The sequence below is a fragment of the Bos indicus genome, chromosome 9 (genome assembly GCF_029378745.1).
Source record: "Bos indicus isolate NIAB-ARS_2022 breed Sahiwal x Tharparkar chromosome 9, NIAB-ARS_B.indTharparkar_mat_pri_1.0, whole genome shotgun sequence".
Classification (NCBI taxonomy): domain Eukaryota; kingdom Metazoa; phylum Chordata; class Mammalia; order Artiodactyla; family Bovidae; genus Bos; species Bos indicus.
Window position 1 is genome coordinate 59,952,359 of NC_091768.1, and position 20,849 is coordinate 59,973,207.

At 39.6% G+C, this 20,849-nt stretch overlaps 1 protein-coding gene across 3 annotated transcripts in view; it reads left to right on the top strand.

Moving 5' to 3' along the window:
* Positions 1-4,161, top strand: part of MAP3K7 (mitogen-activated protein kinase kinase kinase 7) — a 66,151-nt gene extending 61,990 nt beyond the window's left edge. For 2 of the 3 annotated variants that reach the window (XM_070796068.1, XM_070796069.1), the window contains one exon: positions 1,044-4,161. In XM_070796068.1, coding sequence (XP_070652169.1) covers positions 1,044-1,224 — 181 coding nt within the window. In that variant the 3' untranslated portion in view covers positions 1,225-4,161. The remainder of the gene's footprint in view (positions 1-1,043) is intronic. The other variant, XR_011568465.1, reaches the window with a different exon arrangement.
* Positions 4,162-20,849: the final 16,688 nt, after the last annotated feature.

Consider the following 20,849-nt stretch of genomic DNA (forward strand, 5'->3'; position numbering starts at 1 on the left):
AGCTAAATAGATTAAATATTAAACTGTATGAACTGTAGAACTATGGAATTTTGTCACACTTTATGTTAAGGAAAAAAGCTATTTCTTATGTCACATGTTTAATCTGTACTGTTTTCATACTTGAATCATTTGAAAGAGGAATTCTGTGCTGGAAAAAAAGACACAGGATGAATTGAGGGACGCTGTAAAAAAAATATGGCAGTTTTAATCTGTTTTAAGTACTTTAAGGAATGTTACTAGTAAATTTTTGTTTGAGAGCCTTTCATTAATTATTCAGTTGTTTCTAGTAGAGTCCCTTTAGGAACTAATACATAATATCCTCTAAATAAAAGGCACTTAAAAAATTTTATCAGGCTGTAAAAGACTCTGGTTTTTCTCAAAAATAATTGCAAGGGTGGTACTTTGTATTCATTTTTTCATTCATTATTTTCAAAGTAGGAAATGAAGTTGGATTTAAGTAGGATTTAAGTTGGATAGCACCTATTTTAATTATCTTGGCCATGTTTTATTAGCTACCACTGCATTGTAGTTGAATACAATTGTGACTTCAACTTTGCATATGAAAACGGGAATGTGAAAGTCAAATGTGAATGATTAAAACTTCACGGGTTACTTTTAAGTGGAGCCAGAGTAAGCTCTTCCCAGCCTTTTTTCTTCCTTCCTACATACAAGGGGTAACAAATGAAATTTTCTGGAACTTTATTATACCATTTTATCTGTTTTCACTACTTATCTAAGTACAGTTACACTTATTAAAAGGAGTATGATATTTGTATGGATATGCTAGAAGAGTAGATGATAGTTTCCATTCCAGCCCATAATTGTGTCCGACTAGTGTACCTAGCCTCCATTCATGGGGTTTTCCAGGCAAGAGTACTGGAGTGCGGTGCCATTGCCTTCTCCGTTAGTAGCAGCAGCAGCAGTGTACCTAAGATGTATAATGATAGACCCAGAATCAAAGTTCTAATTATTTAGAGCTTTTATCACCAGCTGTTAAGGTAGGAATATTTCCATCCTATGTAATGTGTGGTATTTGTTTTTAGGCAGGAACTAGTTGCAGAACTGGACCAGGATGAAAAGGACCAGCAAAATACATCTCGTCTGGTGCAGGAACATAAAAAGCTTTTAGATGAAAACAAAAGCCTTTCAACTTACTATCAGCAATGCAAAAAACAGCTAGAGGTCATCAGGAGTCAGCAGCAAAAACGACAAGGCACTTCATGATTCTCTGGGACCCTTAAATTTCAAAATATGCAAAGAAAGACTTTTTTTTTTTTTTTAAAGGAAAGAAAGACCCTTATAATGACAATTCATGAGTGTTAGCTTTTTGGCGTGTTCTGAATGCCAGCTGCCTATATTTGCTGCATTTGTTTCATCGTTTATTTTCCTTTTCTCATGGTGGACATGCAATTCAACTGTCTCCTTACATCACATGGGGGCATCTGTACTTGAATAAGCAGCAGTTCTCAACTTCAGAACAGATGCAGTGAACCATGGCTGTATATGCATGCTCGTTGTGTGAAGGCTAGCCTAAGGAAAACAGGGGTGTCAAACTAGCTGCTATGAGCAAACATCGTCTTTTTTTCGAGGTGGAACCTCAAGAATGATTTTGTTCTTGTATCTCATCTCAAACAACCAATAATCTTTTTATCCAAAAGGTGGTATATACCAAGTTAAAGACAGGGTATTATAAATCTAGAATAATTGGTGGTACATTATAGAAATGCAGAAACTAGGGATAGTTGAGAGGGAGGGCTTTGATGCCAGCATCCTTGGATCAGTACTGAACTTTATCCATAAACTTTAAGGTAAGTGATGGCCGCTGTATTTAATAGAAGTGTATTTCTTTAGACTTAAATTTGACTATGATACATTGAACAAAGTGGAACCCTTTTCTTAAAAGGTATAAAGATTTTTAATTCTGTGATTGCGTGTATGTGTGCTGAAACTGTAAAGCTTTTATGACTAATATTAATATCCCTTAAATGAAATTAAAAGGTAAATGAACATGATCCAACTTAACTGATCATTCCTTCCTGCAGTGATTATTGTATTGTTTTATTGTATATTTGGAAAACTGAAGAGAAATCATGGAAAATGGAAATAATTGCTCCAGCTAAAAGGCTCAGGCCTAAACTACTTTTACGATACCAAATGAGTAAAAAACCTGACAAATCAGGACAAGTTAGTGAGGAAGTTAAAGGAATAAATCTCAATTCATCAAGTATCCTATTTATCAATATTGGAATGATTGATTTTCCTTGCAAGCCCATCCTAGAATGCCTTTCAACACTTTTAAAGTGTTTCAACACTTTTAAAGGAATTTCGCTTATAAAGAAAAAATTTATATTGTTAACAGTAACTTTGCTACCAACTTTGAAAATAAAAGTAATAATAAAACTTCATTGAAATAATAGACTATATAAGCTCTATTTTTTCAGTTGGTATTAAAATAAACTACATTTTGATACCAGTATAATGTGTCTTTTAAATAAGGATGTCATCAACCTCATTTTTATAGCATTAATGTTTTATGAAGAGAAAATTAAAAATGAAAGCATAATTGCTGTGATTATTAGAATTATATTGTGATTGTATTGTAGTTTTGCTCTGTTTCAGATAAGCAAGTTGATCTAAGAAGTTATCAAAACTATTCTTAAAAATACTAAAGCAGGTAACTTTTTCTTCCATTATTTTTTCCTCTTCCCACTAGTTTTATAATGTATTTCTTGTGTATACAAGCAATAAAGGTAAAGGACAGTTTGTACTTAACTGTGTCATTTTTAGCTTCTTCAGAATCTATTATTTAAAAGTTTCTGATAAATATCAATAAATATTGACTTATTTCATTTAAATAAACAGAGTTTTCATTCCCAAATAATTTAATTACCTAGCCAAAGGTGATATTAGGCTCAATGTATTAGTAGTCGAATAAAATTGACATGGAGAATAACTTTAAGGAAAAGCGTCACTCTTTCATAGTATTACGCTTGTTTGTACATCTGTCACTCCACCAAAAGGGACCTAGCCAGTGTTTAGAGACTTTTCTAATCATCTCAGAGCATGAGATAGCCAAGCGTGGATGCTAAGACGGAACTTTTCCATTAGGATTTAGCAGATTGTAGATTTTATTTCTGGTCATTAATGTGTTTTTGTTATACATTACATACTTAAAGGGAAAGTTTATTGTTATTGCTATTTGCAGTCACTTCATAAAAATATCCCAAATAGGTAAATGGAAGAAAATAGTTTTAAGTCGTGGTGCCAAATGCAGAAAAGGCTGTTAAACCCTCATGTGTCTGTTTACATTATGTTCCTAGGGTTTCCAGTGCTGCAGTTGTCCTGCACACTGAGCACAATTCAGCCTTACTTCGTTTCTAAGTTCTTGCATTGCCAAGCTCATGTTTTTAAGTCCTTATTATTCTTGATGAAGGGGAAAAAAAGATAGCAGGGTTAATTAAAATCTGTAGCCGGTTTCACCAGTGTTCTTACCCGTCAGCCCTTCAGAGATGTTAACAAGGAACCAAATTTGTTATTAATTCTGGCTTTACCATTTCTTCTAACTCATGTATTTTGGGGGGATGGGAATAGCTAACAAACATGGAAGTATCTAAAAGGTCCTAGTCTGAAAAATTCACAGGCAGTCCTTGAATAAGCGCTAATTACATTTTATTTTTGCCTCCAGGGGAAGAAAACAAAGCTTTTATCTAACTTACAGGGAAATGCTCCTCAGCAGTTACAATAGACTTTTTGAGTCAAATAAAAATCAGTTAAGAATATTTACCTTATAGCCACATAGTATATTGAAGAGATCTGTTTAAAAGTTGTTTACAAATGTTTGACTATTTTTGCTGAAGTGTTTTAGAGCATTGAATGTCTTTTCCGTTTCTCCAAGTTTCTTTTGTGTTCCTAGTTTCAGCTCCTGCCTGTAGCCAGAGATCACAGGCCTTCCCTGTGAAACTCTTGTTTCTTTCTGTAAATGTGTGTGGTTTTCAGCGGTCAGCTCCTCTCTTCAAATGGTAGGAAGTTGGCTACTTCTGTCATTCAGAACATTTTATGTAAAATGATGTAATGCAGAAATCCTTGTGCATACTATGTAATTGAAGGAAGCTTTTTAGATTTATTTTTTGTTTGTAATAAAATTCAGATTGTTACTCTAAACTTGGTCATAAAACTGGTGAATGATTTATATCAGCAAAAGAGCTATGAGGTCTTCAGTTCCAGCCACCTGTTTGGCTTATACAAAATAGAATAAAAACTGAAAAGTCAGACTCCTAATACTTAATGCCATCGTAAAATTTTTAAATGATTTTTGAGAAGCTTTGCTCATTCAGATTTTTGGTCAAATGGATTCTCTTCACAATTTCAATGAACCCTGATTTGTATGAATATATAACACAGTGTACATCACTACACTTATGCTCATTAGCAACCTGATTTCTTGTAGTCTGTCTAAATTACATTATTTCATTTCTTTATCAACCTGTTAGCCTTCTAACCTACACATCTGTGCATACACATCCTTATAAACTCTGCCTTCACTTTAGTAAATACATCCGCTTATTCATGCATTCCTCAACAAATATTTATTGGGCACCTGTGATAAGCCAAGCTGCTGTGGCTCCTGCCAAGTGACATGTCCATTTCAGTCACATGATAGCCAGATGATATTCCCATTTCACAGATGTGTCAGTAGGCTCCTAAAGGTTAAGACTGGTGCCTGAGTCTGCTTTTCCATCATCATCTGTTTTCAGCAGAATCATATGCCTGGAGACTCTGTGGCCACTGCCAGCCCATGTGAAGGAAAATTGAATGGCAAAGGAAGGGAAATGAGGTAACCTTGAACTTGCAGTCCCAGGGACTTCGTGACCACTCTACAGATAGCAGCAGTGCCAGCATTGAGACCCAAGTGTATCTCTTTTAAGCCTAAGTCTGTGTTCTAAACCACTTTGCTGTGCTGTAGTTTAAAATGCTCACTGAGTACTGAGGTGCTTCAGCTTTTTCATTCACTTACTTGATGGGTAGGGTGTCTTCAGTCTTCTGTGCCACTCTCAACCCCCACACCTGAAGAATGTGCTCAAAATGGAAAAACAGGTCATGGGCTTATAAGACCTGCTCTTTAGACTCCTCCATTCTTAAAAAAAAATGAGACTTTACCCAGGTTTTTTTCATTTTTGATTTGTTCTTTTTTTGTTTTTTGCCCTTTTTGGTGTGTGCTAAGTCACTTCAGTTGTGGCGGGGGCAGGGGGTCTCATTAAAGAATAATTGGGGTGTAATTTTTAATACAATAAACTGTATCCATTTAAAGTATGCAATTTATTGAGCTTTGACATATGTACACACTTGTAAACGGACTATCACAGGTGGCTCAGTGGTAAAGAATCCGCCTGCAATGCAGGAGAAGTGGGTTCGATCCCTAGGTCGAGAAGATCCCCTGGAGACGGAAATGGCAACCCACTGCAATATTGCCTAGGAAATCCCATGGACAGAGGAACCTGGCAGGCTATAGTCCCTGGGGCCATAAAAGCGTCCGACATGACTTAGCAGCTAAATCACACACTTTAAACTATCCCAGCAACCAAGATCCCGAACATTTCCATCCCTTGCAAAGCTTCTCTCATCTCTTAAAATCTGTCCCTCCCTTCTCTCCAAGCCACAGTGTTCTCCTCTCCAGCAATATAAAATAGTTAACATTTTCTAGAATTTTACATACATGAAATGATTCAATATGTACTCTTTTTATGCTTTTTCCTCCTCTTGAGTTGTTTTCATTCCTTTGAGAGGAATTTTTGATTTTAATCATTTTTAATTATGCTTGAAAACCTTTCAGTTATCGGTTTTTGAGGGAAAATGTAGGTTTTAAGAGGTTGTAGATATGTCCAGTATGGCCTATTCGATTGTACAGTGTTACCATCTTCTGAAACATTTAGGATCACTTTGTTTTTATAGAACTTTAATACTTCACTCACAAAATCCCTTGCATTTGTTTGTTTTAAGCTTATTTGTATCTGGATTACTTCAGGTGTTAGAAATGTGAATGGTCATGGTGAGTAACGTTAGTAAATATTCAGTCCTTGGTGATTTTCAGCAAATATGGTTGATACATGTAATTTCTTTTCAGTTTTTTTTTTGTTTGTTTGTTTGTTTTTATGTTGTAGCTGCTTTTTTCCTGATCAAAAAAAAGGAAAGATTAGGTTGGTTACTGCAAAATAATATGAAGAACAACATTTTAAATAACAAAAACAATCTTCTTTAAAAATTGTTAGGTATGATACCTCATACAGGTGCTATCAGTGGTCCTATCTATTGCATTGGCAGATTGTAAACTGCTTACCAGCAGGACGTATACTCTTTGTTCATTGATGATTAATCCTTGGTTCTCAGAGCATCTTATGCCCCTGCCATGAGGTCCCACTGAAACTTACACTTCTGTTTAAATGAGCTGCCCTTCATGTCAGTTTTTTTTTTTTATAGTTATTTTTGTTTAATTATTTATTTGACTGTGCCAAATGTCAGTTATAGCACAGGAGATCTGTAGTTGCAGCCTGTGGGATCTAGTTCCCTCACCAGGGATAGAACCCAGGCCCCCTGCGTTGGGAGCAGAGTCTTGGCCACCGGACCACCAGGGAAGTCCCTTCATGTCAGTTTTTTCAGTGAAACTTTTCTGAGAAACAGTTAACGTTATCTGAGTTCCATGGTGCTTTTACATTTCCAAGTAGTGAAAAGCATTCTTCATCCTGTAATTTCATGGTCAGCAGTATCTTACAGATGCCATAAGGCAGCAGGATAATTGCCTTGAAAGCACCAGAAATTACTGAGCAAGTGCTGACTATTTATCTTCTAGAAGTCAAAAGCAGTTCACAGAATGAAGTTACATTTACTGCTTATTTTCTCTCTGTGGATACCTGCCTCTTCTTTAGTTGTAGAAATGGCTATATTAATCATTGATTGATATATTGACCAAATTAGAGACTAAAGAAACCTGAAAATGGACGTAACTTTATGGTTGAAGAGAAAATGGTGATATTTCTTCATTACACACACACTGGACCCTTTCTGACTTTCAATGTTTCCTACAAAATTACTTTAAAATATGATGAGCATGAGAGATCCCTTAGTTTTAATGATCCTTCAGGATAGTCTCCCCATTTCCAAGGCTTCAGAAGAATCTGCATTTTCCAATATTGGCCATGCCAGCTATCACAGTTAAAACTACGCGAAACTAACTTCTTTGACTATATTAAAATCCAAGAGATCACGTGCAGGGGATGTTCCACGTTCCCCAGTAGATGCCTGCAACTGCAGATAGTACTGGACCCTTTCACAAGGTTTACTTTGTCTATTATACACAGAATATTGGCACTAATAATAAAATAGTACAGTTATTACAATATACTGTAATAATAGAAGTTCATTGAATGTGGTTTCTCTCAAAATACCTTATTTTATAAATTTATTGCTCTTCCATCTTAACTATGCACTTTACCATGCTAGTTCAAATTTTTTTCCTTCTTTATAGTGTCACAGGTAGAAGATTTATTTCTTCCATAGATCTTAGCCATCTCAGCATATGATATTTTTTTCCTTATTAAGTCAAGAGCTTTCACCCTTTCACTTAAAGGAAGCAGTTTACAGTTTCTGTTTGGCATAGCCAAATTGCCAGCATCACTGTTCTTGCATTTGGGGGCTATTATTAAGTAAAATAAAGGTCCTTGAACACAAGTACTATGATACCACAACTGTCAACTGAACAAAGGCGATGACTATTAAGTGACCAGTGTCACCATGGGAACACCAGAAGGATAGATGCTCAAGTCCCTGGCAGGACATCACAAAATTTTTTCACGGTACTCAGAATAGCTCGAAGTGTAAAACTAATGAATTGTTTATTTCTAAAATTTCCTATTTAATTATTTGGGGCTGTGGTTGACTTTGGATAACCAGAAAGCAAAACTGTGGCTAAGGGGGAAATGCTGCCGTATTTGGCCAGGTCTGTAAATCAAAAGTACAAGAAATCGGCATTTATTTTCCATTCTTGCTAGACAAACCATTAATAGTACCTGAACCAGTTTTGCTACATGAAATGTTTAAACATTCCTGTAACTGTCCCCTGGAACTTCATTTTAGGATCCAAAAAACCTGCCTTTCCCGTAAATACCATCCTGTGACAGATGTGGAGGTGGTGGGTCTGCAGTGTGAGCAGGCTGCATCTCAGCACACTGTTCGTTATGAGAGCAAGAGGCATGGTCACTAACACAGAACAGCCAATGTGCCCCCCCGCCCCCCACACACAGTGCTTCGGCTCTTGAAGGAAGAAAAGGTCTTGTTTTACACTTAAAAATAGGCAGACTGCTGCTTGTTACTTAAAAGATTTCCTTAACCACTCTTGTCCCAAATTCTCTTACTCTTCTGGCTGTTAGGGAAGAGACATTTTTTTATCCTCTAAAACATAACATTTCATCCCATAGGACTGCCCTCTACAAACTGACTTTGAAAACGTGGATATGCTTCTTTTTTACTTTTCCTTGGTGAATAGCCACTGTTTGGGGTTTTTTGTTTTGTTTTTAATGTTTTGGCTGTGCTGCATGACATGTGGGATCTTAGTTACCCAATCAGGGATTGAACTAGTGTTCCCTGCATTGGAAGCAGAGAGTCTAAACCACTGGACCTCCAGGGAAGTCCCAAGCCATCTATTTTTTTAAGTGATTTTTTTTTTTTTTTAGTGTAATGAAAAGGAGGAAAAAGAAAAGAGCTAAAGTAACAGGGACAAGGTCAGACTATTGACATAACAGTCTCCAGTTTGCGTTATTCATAATTCCAAGATAGGCGTGCCAGCTATAGATGGTGTGATATGATAAGTGCATTTCTGCTTTCTCTTATATCAGCATTCATCTGAAAGCCCCTGGATTCAGGGAAAGGCGCTATAGTCATCAAATGAGCTTTGCCTTGGAGCCTGAAAATGGGAGGGGTGTAGCTGACTGTGGGAAGGGATGACAGAGACCTGGGAGGCAGACTGCCTCTGGTCCTGGCCAGATGCCACCCTGCTGTTGGGAGACTCTCTTGGGAGAGAGGAGAATAAGTTTCTTCATTAATAAACACAGGAATGGCCTGGATCCAATTCTAAATGCCTGTCATCTCCATATTTGGTATTACCTTTTCCATTCTCTGCTAGGGCTAAATTCATAGCGTCCATCACATTATATACCTCAGGTGCTGATAAGAGAATGATCTCAAATGTTGGGGGGGAAAATAGAATTGAATGTGTATTTGTGGATTCCTTCTTTCAGAAAAATATTCTAAATCCTCTCATTTACAGTTGCACCGGTGTTTCCATAAATTCTCCACAGTCCTTTAAAAAAATGTTACCTTGATTAGGAATCAGTGAATATCCTGGGAGGGCTTCCCTGGTGGCTCAGTGGAAGAGAACCCGCCTGCAACGCAGGAGATGTGGGGTAGATCCCTGGGTCGGGAAGATCCCCTGAAGAAGGAAATGGCAACCCACTCCAGTATTCTTGCCTGGAAAATTCCGTGGACAGAGGAGCCTGGCAGGATACAGTCCATGGAGTCACAGAGTCGGACACGACTAAGCTATGACTGACTTAATGACTAAACAGCAATAACACATCCTGGGAACGAAAGTAAAAGTCAGGTTCCATGTGGAAGATCTCTAGGACTGTAGGGAGAACCTGGATTGAGGGCAGATTACTGCTGCTCTGCTCTCATGATGTGTTTGTAAGCTCAGCACAATGGGAAGAGTCTCAGATCAAATGGCAAGGCAGAGTTGCCACATAACAACATGCAGCCAACTGTAAGTCTCGCTGTATTAAACCCGAGGGGTGCTGAGGGGAAAAAAACTGCCTCCAAACATGAGTGGAAATTGAACTTAATACTCTAATCACCATAAATTGTAGTGATTATTTGTGTAAAACCATAAATGTACACTATGACTACATGAGTCATTTATGGAATATCCTTTCAGTTATTAACTTGGCATAAATACTAATCCCTAAGGATGAAGTTGAACACTAATCACTGGGAGCATTCGAGGACCTTTTGTAATCCAAGGATCATATTTACATAGGGTAATTTCCCCCATGGTAGCGGAGTAGGGCAGCTCACTGCTTTGTAAGTAGTAACATATGACAAGGATGCTATAACAAGGAATGGATTTTCGTCTCTTCTCCCAACCCCTCCCCTGCTTTCCCAATTTGAGCTTAATTAAAATTCCTCAGAACTTGGCTCTGCTTAACAAGCGGGCAAAGCCAGTCCTTTAAACGCTGACATCTCCTCTACTACCCATTAAGGGTTATTACTGGGGAGCACATCCATGGTGTCAGGGCCACAGGTCAGAGGGCAGGAATCCTCAGAGCGAAGAAGCAGAACACACTGCAGCAAGTAAATCTACCATTTGCCTGAGTTTTAAAATGCATTTTTAAAGATGAATTTTTAATTTTTTGAGGTAGTCCTTGAAAGTCCACATAGCTTTACATCACATTTATCTTCTACAAAATGAGCAGCTGCTGCCCCACCCCCGCTCTCCACCCCTTTTCTCTGCCCCACATTTGTAAGTAATATACTACTATTTCTTGATTTATCAAATTTGCATTCCACAATTCTGGCTTCATCTCACAGTAGCCAGGATTTAGCTAACACAGCCACATCTCTCAATCTCCTCTACTTCTTCCAAAAATAGTCAATCTCAATTTTAAATCTGCCAATATTACATTATTGTGACCATGTAACTAGAATTCACTGTTGAACCAAGTAAAGTATGACTAGAACTATATTGCCTTTCTCTGAAAACCATGTTTCTCCTAGTACTATTTTCCTTTTGCCTTAGATGTTTATCACCTTTACATACTTCGAACAGGTGTGTCACCCACAGCCATCAATAATCTTTCATATTCTCAAGCACAGTGGCCAGGTCTGTGTCCCCTGTAGAGCCATCAATCTCCCTCTGAGTTCAGCACCAGCTCCTGACCAGCTTGGTGCTCTCCAAGCTGCTGCTCAGCTGTCATCCTGGGACCCCTGCATTGATGCTTTCCTGGGCTAGATCTCTGTTTCCTGGACTTCATGTCTGTCTTATGGTTTACACCCTCATTTTGCTAATGTATGTTATCCAATAGCTTCTTCAGAAAGGGCACAAACAAACTTTTTGATTCATTATGTGGCTGAAAGATGGGCTTCCTTGGTGGCTCAGATGGTAAAAAAAAAAAAAAACCTCCCTGCAGTGTAGGAGACTGGGTTTGATCCCTGGATCTGAAAGATCCCCTGGAGAAGAGAATGGCAACCCACTCCAGTATTCTTGACTTGAGAATTCCATGGATAGAGGAGACTGGCTGGCTATAGTCCATGGGGTCACAAAGAGTCAGACACAGCTGAGCGACTGACACAGAACACATGTGGCTGAAAATGCCCAACGGCCCTTATATTTTTCCCCAAGGTGCACCCTGGTCTATATTTCTGCATCCCCTGAAAACAGGACCTCCAGGTCAGAGGACTCTACAATGTCCCTTTTGCTCAGCTGTTTTCTGAACCATTTTAGACTATGTTTTTGTGTTAGTCGCTCAGTCGTGTCTGACTCTTTGCTGCCCCATTGAACTGTAGCCCCCAGGCTTCTCTGTCCATAGTATTCTCCAGGTCAGAATACTGGAGTGGGTTGCCATTCCCTTCTCCAGGGGGTCTTCCCAACACAGGGGTCGAACCCCGGTCGCCTGCTTTGCAGGTGGATTCTTTACTGTCTGAGCCACCAGGAAGCACTCTTTTAGAGGGAGAACTTATCCTTTTAGCGTTCCAGGCTCCTCCTCCTTAGCATATAAGAAAATTCTTCCTGCCATACGGTTACATCTTTTTTTATTGTATCCTTGGACTTTTTCTGTCCGAGAACATGGATTGGGGAGAGGAGGGAAAAGGCATAAGTAAAGAACTCAACTGCCTGAAATTGACCCTCGTTGGCCTCTGAGGACTTGACAGTTTTCCAAGACAAGGGGAGTGGCATGTAGGTTAGTCTTATCTCAGGCTGCCACTTGTCCGTCCATGGATGGGTCACGAGTTGTGATGCAGCTCATGGGCAAAACACCTGACGTTTAAAGAGTCAAGATTAGCCAGTCTCAAAGGAGTGAGCCGTAGACCTATGAGAACATCAATACCATTTTTTTTTTCCTAAAAGAGCCAAAGCAATTTAAGTTACACCTGAGAAGGAAGAGGGAAAGGGCTTCTAGGATGTTGCTCAAATAAAGGGAAAAAAGGTTTATATAAAAAAGATGTGCAGCAACCACTGTCTCCACCGTGCTTCTCCCTTGCCTGTCTCCTTGCATAAAAGCTGGAAACACGAGACCTGCATTTCAAGCTCCATTTACCACTTGGAGTGGCTGAGTGACCTACATAAGACCAAGGGGCAGTGGCAGGGAGACTGCTGAGGAGCTCCTGAAAAGGCATCTCTTTTCCAGACAGAGGCTTGGAAGGAAGAAGCCTTTGTTCCTTCTGTCCTTCCTGCATGGGACCCTGTGTGAGGACCTAACATATGGAAGCATCATGTGAAAATGGTGATGGAGGGCCCACACGTCGGGATGATGGAGATGAGGATGGGAATGACCTGGATGATTTACCCCACCAACCCTGAGATCACAGTCTCCAGACAGAAGCAGTGAATGTCCCATACTTGCTTGGCGAATCCTTCATCTCAGTCTAAAATAGACTCCTTTGCTGTGCTTTTTTTTTTTTGAAGTGAGATTCACGTAATGAAAATTAACCATCTTGGCTTTACAATTCAGTGACATTCACAGTCTTGTGCAATCCCCATCTCCATCACCTTAAAAGAGCCACGCACCCATGAGGCAGCCACTTCCTGTTCTTCCCTGCTCTCAGCCCCTGGCAACCACAATCTGTTTTCTATCTCTCCGGATTTACATATCTGTATATTTCATATAAAAGGAATCACAATATGTAACCTTTTGTGTCTCACTTCTTTCACTTGGCATGTTTTTGAGTTTCACCCATGATGCAGCGTCTATCAGCACTTCACCCTTTTACATGACTAAATATAATAATGTGATGTCATAGATAACACTGTATTTTGTTTCTCCGTTCATCTATTAAGGACTTCCCTGTAGCTCAGATGGTAAAGAATCTACCTGCAATGCAGGAGACCCAATTTCAATCCCTGTGTCGGGAAAACCCCCTGGAGAAGGGAATGGCAAACCACTCCAGTATTATTACCTGGAGAATCCCATGGACAGAGGAACCTGGCGGGCTACAATCTGTGGGGTCTCAAAGAGTCAGACTCGACTGAGCGACTAACACTACTGTTCATCGATTGATGGGCACTGGAGTTGTTTCTACCTCTTGACTATTGCAAATAATGCTGCTATGAACTTTCGTGTATAAGTGTTTGCCTATTTTCAGCTTTTGCGGGTGTATACCTTGGAGTGGGATTGCTGGCTCATCTGAGAATTCTCTGCTTTTTGAGGAAATACCAAAGTATTTTCCATGGCAGTCACATTTTTAAAAAATTATCCTATGCATCTCCTTGTATCTGTTTCATACCTATCATGCAAGCTCTGTAAATGTCCTGATCATATCACTACACACTGTCCCCAAATACTAATGAAGTAGGCCCTCAAATATACTTGTTGACTTAACAAATGAGTGAGTGTGACAAAACCGATTCACAATTTAAACAGACCACTGTGGATGCAGGTGGTGGATGGATCAGAGGGGCCAAGGATATGGCAGAGACCAACAGGAGCTCTGTTCATCTGGAGCCGTGGACCAGGTGAGATACTTTGCTGCATGCTGACATTACCCTGGGAGCCCACGCAGCTGTCTCACACAGCCCAGCAGCTGCATTGTAGCTGTCTGTTTATCTTCCCCCACTGGGCTGAGTTGTGTAAGGACAGCCTCCAGGTTTTTTTCATATTGCCAGTTGCACAGTAGATTCTTAACCAGTGTTTGATGAATGAATGAATATGAATGAGTGGACCTGAATGGAGAAACAGATAATAGCTGCATGATCTTAGGCAAGATACTTAACCTTTTAAGTCTTAGTTCCTTCAGTGGTAAAGTGGTTCCTGCCTCAAAGGATTCCTTTGATGGGTAAAAGAAACAAAGCTGCCAGGGATCTTAGCACCAGGCTGCCCATGGCAGTCACCCAGTAAGTGGTGCCAGAACACTCCTTGTGACTCTGCAGACGCAACTAGAACAAATGGGCCCAAGGTGAGGGGACAGGATTCAGCCTAAAAGAACATTCTAACGTAAGCTAGAGCAGGACCATGTCCATGTTGTTCCCTTTGGTATACCCAGTGCCCAGCACAAAGTGAGAGCACACTGTTGACTGAACGTAAGTGAGACTGACGTGGAATGGGCAGCCTGGGGTTGAAAGCCACTCATCACTGGGAGTGATCAGGCCAACACTGAACGTTCACTTGCCTGAGATGGAGGGATAGGGAAGCCTGCTCTGGTAGGACAGATGTGTTGACTGCAGAGATCCCTTATAATTCTGGGTGGTTCATGTTTTTTGATGACCCTGGCGAGACAGCAAATTCTTCCAGGGCAAGAATTGGCAACAAAGAAATTTAAAAATATCTTTAGAGATAAGGGCTACCAAACATAGTACTTTTATTATCTTTCATGAAAAAGGGAAAGCATTCAAAATGCCTCAAAACTGAAGATGATAAACTGAAATTTGGGATTTTCTCAGTAGTCTAAAGATGAAGGAAATCTTCATAGAAAATGAGGACCTGAATCTCAAGAAGACACTTAGACTCACAAGTTCATGGCAGCATTATTCACAGTATCCAAAACACAGAAGCAAGCTAAGTGTGCGCCTGTCGACAAATGGATAAGAGTGTGTGTGTGTCTGTGTGTGTGTCTGTGTGTGTGTAATGGAATATTATTCCCTGGAAAAAAGTTCTGCCACTTGCAACAGCATCAGTTCAGTTCAGTTGCTCAGTCGTGTCCAACTCTGCGATCCCACGAATCGTAGCACGCCAGGCCTCCTTGTCCATCACCAACTCCCGGAGTCTACTCAAACTCATGTCCATCAAGTCCGTGATGCCATCCAGCCATCTCATCCTCTGTCATCCCCTTCTCCTCCTGCCCCCAATCCCTCCCAGCATCAGGGTCTTTTCCAATGAGTCAACTCTTTGCATGAGGTGGCCAAAGTATTGGAGTTTCAGCTTTAGCATCAGTCCTTCCAATGAACACCCAGGACTGATCTTTAGGATGGACAGGTTGGACCTTAGGTGAACCCAAAGGACATTATACTAAGCAACTGTCTGTGGAATTCTCCAGGCAAGAATACTGGAGTGGGTAGGGAATCTTTCCAACCCAGGAATCAAACTTGTGTCTCCTGCATTGCAGGTGGATTCTTTACATCTGAGCCACCAGAGAAGCCCATAAATAAGCCAGACACAGGAAAATACCACAAATACTCTCTTACATGTGGAATATAAAATAGTCAAACATAGAAACAAGGGTAGGATGGTGGTTGCCAGGGCCTTGGGATAAGCTGGGAGGGGAATCAGGAGATGTTGGTCAAAGGATACAAACTTTCAAGTTAAGGTGAGTAAGATATGGAGATGGAATGTATAGAATGGTGACTATAAATAATATTGTTGTTTACTTGAAGTTCACTAAGAGGATAGATCTTAAGAGTTCTCACCACAAAAAAAGAAAAAAAATGGTAGCTATGTGAGGTGACGAACATGTTAGCTTTATTATAATCATCATTTCACAGTATATACTTACAGTAAGAAATCAAGTTTAGTTCAGTCACTCAGTCGTGTCCCACTCTTTGCGACCCCATGGACTACAGCAAGCCAGGCCTCCCTGTCCATCACCAACTCCCGGAGTTTACTCAAACTCATGTCCATTGAGTCACTGATGCCATCTAACCATCTCATCCTCTGTCATTCCCTTCTCCTCTCGCCTTCTCTGTTGTCCCTTCCTCCTCTCGCCTTCAATCTTTCCCAGCATCAGGGTCTTTTCCAATGAGTCAGCTCTTTGCATCAAGTGGCCAAAGTATTGGAGTTTCAGCTTCAACATGAGTCCTTCCAATGAACATTCAGGACTGATTTACTGATGGACTGGTTGGATCTCCTTGCAGTCCAAGGGACTCTCAACAGTCTTTTCCAACACCACAGTTCAAAAGCATCAATTCTTTGGCGCTCAGCTTTCTTTATAGTCCACTTCTCACATCTATACATGACCACTGGAAAAACCATGGCCTTGACTAGACAAACATTTGTTGGCAAAGTAATGTCTCTGCTTTTTAATATACTGTCTAGGTTGGACATAATTTTTCTTCCAAGGAGTAAGCGTCTTTTTATTTCATGGCTGCAGTCACCATCTGCAGTGATTTTGGAGCCCCTCAAAATAAAAGTCTCTCACTGTTTCCACTGTTTCTCCATCTATTTGCTATAGATTGGGATGATGAACAGAGAAGGCAATGGCACCCCACTCCAGTACTCTTGCCTGGAAAATCCCATGGATGGAGGAGCCTGGAAGGCTGCAGTCCATGGGGTCGCTGAGGGGCGGACACGACTGAGCTACTTCACTTTCATGCATTGGAGAAGGAAATGGCAACCCACTCCAGTGTTCTTGCCTGGAGAGTCCCAGGGACAGGGGAGCCTGTTGGGCTGCCGTCTATGGGGTAGCACAGAGTCGGACACGACTGAAGCGACTTAGCAGCAGCAGGGATGATGAAAAATCTTTGGAGATGGGTAGTGGTGAGGTTGTATAATAATGTGAACAGACTGAATGCTACTGAACTGTACACTTAGAAAAGTTTAAAAATGGTAAACTTTGTAATGTATATTTTACCACAATGAAAATAATATTGAAATTTTCCAATTTTCAAAATTGGAAAATTTCCCGATTGGAAATATCTCTGCAATTGCTAAAGAAGTACACATTAAGCAAAACAATCATACTTCAGGATCCTAGCTTTCCCCCCCACCCCAACTTACTTTAATCAAAAAAAAAAAACTAAAGTTTGTATACATTTAAGGTATACCACTTGATGTCTTTTCCTATTTTCCCATTTCCTTTTCCTATTTTCCCATTTCCTTTCCCTGTTTTCCTATAGGAAAAAACATCAAGTGGTATACCTTAAATGTATACAAATTTTAGTGTTTTTTTTTTAAAGTAAGTTGGGGGGGAAAAAAGCTAGGATCCTGAGGTATGATTGTTTTGCTTAATGTGCACTTCTTTAGCAATTGCAGAGATATTTCCAATTGGAAAATTTTCCAATTTTGAAAATTGGAATTTTTCAATATTATTTTCATTGTGGTAAAACATACATTACAAAGTTTACTATTTTTAACCATTTCTAAGTGTACAGTTCAGTAGCATTCAGTCTATTCACACTATTATAGAACCTCACCATTCAGTTCAGTTCAGTCGCTCAGTTGTGTCCGACTCTTTGCGACCCCATGAATCGCAGCATGCCAGGCCTCCCTGTCCATCACCAACTCCCGGAATTCACTCAAACTCACGTCCATCGAGTCAGTGATGCCATCCAGCCATCTCATCTTCTGTCGTCCCCTTCTCCTCCTGCCCCCAATCCCTCCCAGCATCAGAGTCTTTTCCAATGAGTCAACTCTTTGCATCAGGTGGCCAAAGTACTGGAGTTTCAGCTTTAGCATCATTCCTTCCAAAGAAATCCCAGGGCTTATCTCCCATCTCCAAAGATTTTTCATCATCCCAATCTAAATATTATTTTTAAATATTAATATTTTATCTAACAAATGTGTTCAAAAGCTGAAACTAAACTATTTAATCATCAATTAGCTTTTTTAACAAAGGAAAACCAATAGAATGTTATTTTTCCTATAATCAAATGAAATTGCTTTCAAAAGGAGTAAAATAGCTGGATTTCCTGAGAAGGGAAAGAGATATTGAAGTATTTTCTATACTTGTAAACTGTTTTAAATGTCATTTATTTGAGTAGCTAAAGAGATTAAAAACCATATAGATTTCATGTATATCAATCACACTGGTCAACAAAACCCAAACACCTTCTATTCCCAGAGTCAATAAATGAAGCTTTATAAGCATAGGTGCTACTGGAAAAATTTAAATCATCAGCCTCAGGTAATTTGGTTACTTGCTTTATTGCACCTATTTGAACTTCAGCTGCTTTCACGGAAGGGGTATAATCAACTCCACGTGCCTGTATCAGAATCTCAGAAATAAGACTTGAAATTAATAATCTAAGTCATTTTTGATAACAGGGCTGCTTTCCATTTCTTCAGCTGACCTCATGGGGCCTCTTCCAGCACCTCTTCTCGTGTGCTGGGCTCCAATGCCAGACACCGGTGCAGAGGTGTGCCTGGGCCACACAGACCCCAGACACCCAGGCAGCCCACAGCCCATGACAGGTCCTGACGAGTGTGCACAGCGGGGCCAGTCACACCGATTATAATCAATTTCATATTGTTTCATTTTGCTTCCTCCATTTGATAGAATCACCAAATTCAAAAGATTACTGGGCAGCAAAGGTGAATGAAGCAAACAGCTAATATCAGACACCATTTCAAAAGCAACTGCCTGGATAAGCCTTTAATAGAATTTCCCAGTTTACAACTCTGAAATTGAAGAAGGCAAGTTACCATGGAAACAAATAGTCTCTTTAAAGAGAGACAGCCTCCTCTACTGATCTAAGCATGTTCCAGAAGGGAGGAGGTGGGAGGGGAGGGAAGAGGTGGGAGGGGAGGGAAACGGCGGGCCAAGCATTTGTGACTGGAACAATGAAGGGAAGTTTTCTTCTCATTAAAATCTTCCCAATGAAATAAGCTTGGAGGGTCAGCTCAGGACTTGTTTTCTTGGCTGTACTATTAAACCTTAAGTCAGAGATTTTGAGACATTTGGGCAAAATGACATTTTATTAGTAGTTTCTTTTTTTTTCTTTATTCAAATAGTGACACGGGCTATGACAGGTGAAACCCTCAGTACATGACATAAAAGGCAAAGAGGACTACTGTTCCTGGTCTTCTATCAGCAACAAATACCCATTGACTGATTGATTGCTTTTCTCTGCCTTTAGCCTCTTAATATGTTTATATATATACATATATATATATATATGTATACAAGCAATATATACAAACAAAAACTAATTTAAAAATTGGGCAGAGGACTTAAATAGCTATTTCTCCAAAAAATGTATACAAATGACCAATAAGCACATGAAACGATGCTCACCGTCACTAATCATTAGGGAAATTCGGGTCAAGGAGAGCTATTATTTAAAAAAAAAAGTTAGTATTACTGAAGATGTGACGAAATTGGGAACTTTAAACACTGATGGTGTAGCCACCATGAAAATGATAGTATGATACTTCCTCAAACACATGATCCAACAATTCCACTTCTGAGTATATCCCCAAAACAGTTGGAAACAGACCTGAAAAGATGTTTGCATACCTGTGTTCATAGCAACAGTATTTATAATAGCTAAAAGATGGAAGCAACAGTAATGTCCATCGATGGATGAATGGATAAACCAGTATGGTATATATGTACAATGGAATATTATTGAAATTGTGACACAATTAAGACATTATGCCAAGTGATCGAAGCCAGCCATAATAATGTATAATTCCACTTCTATGAGGTACCTAGAGTACCTCATGAAAAGAGAAGGTATTAATAGCAGGGTGGTTGAGAGAAGGTAGGCGTGGGAAGCTGTTAGTGTTAACTGGGTACAAAATTTCAGTTTGGGAAGAGAAAAACGGTCCAGAGATATATGGTGGTGATAAATATCCAACAATGTGAACACAACGCCATGAAAATGTACATGTTAAAGTGGTTTTTTTTGCATGTTTATGCAAATATGCATATTTGAGCACAATAAAAATTTTAGTTCAATATATATTTATGTACAGGAGTATTTGTATATATGGATGTTTTATATGTATAGATATATAGAGATTTTGTTTTTGCTCTTGACTGCTTTTACTAAAAGAATTATACTACACACTCCTTATGAAACAAACCCCAAACCTTACTGGTATAAAGTAACCATGTAGTTATGCTTAGATGGGACTTCCCTAGCAGTCCAGTGCATGCAGATTTGATCCCTGGTCGGGGAACTGAGATCCCCCTTACCATGTGCAGTGTGGCCCCAAAAACAATTCTTAAAAAAAAAACTATGCTTAGAATTAGGGAATCTATGAGTCAGGAACTTTACCTAGGCAGAGAAGGGACAGTTGACTCATCTCCATGGTGTCTGAGGCCTTGTCTGGGAAGACTCGAAGCCTGGAGCAGGAATCATCTGGAAGGAAGCTGCTTCACTTAACTGTCTGGCAGTTGATGTTGAATCCTTACTTGGGCTGTTGACCAGAACATCTACATGTGGGCTCTCCACATGGGCTGCGCCTCGAGCTTCCTCACAGCATGGCAGCTGAACTCTATGGGCAACATTCCAAGAGAGGAGAGCAGAGCACGTGGCATATTTACAATGGAACATCAAAGTGTCCTTGGCTATATGCAACTGGTTTTCAGAGGGGCGATGCCAGTATAACCTTTGGAAAATACAACCTGTTATAGCACACTGATTAGCTAGCTACTTGCTTTTAGGATATTTCCTTTAAGTCAGTAAAGACGTAATTCTTCAGTTTTTCTCATTTCTTTATAATTACAAAATTACTTTAAATTCTAAAAGTGATATAAATACAATAACAAAACTTGGAAAACATTAAAGAAAAAAATCTATCTGCAATTCCCCTTCTTCAGCCAACCACAGTAATCATTTTTAGACTTTTTATTCCATAATTTTCTCATAATGTACATAGAGTTTATGTTTGTTTTTAAAAATTTCCCCTTAGCACGTAATCCCCCCAATTCAC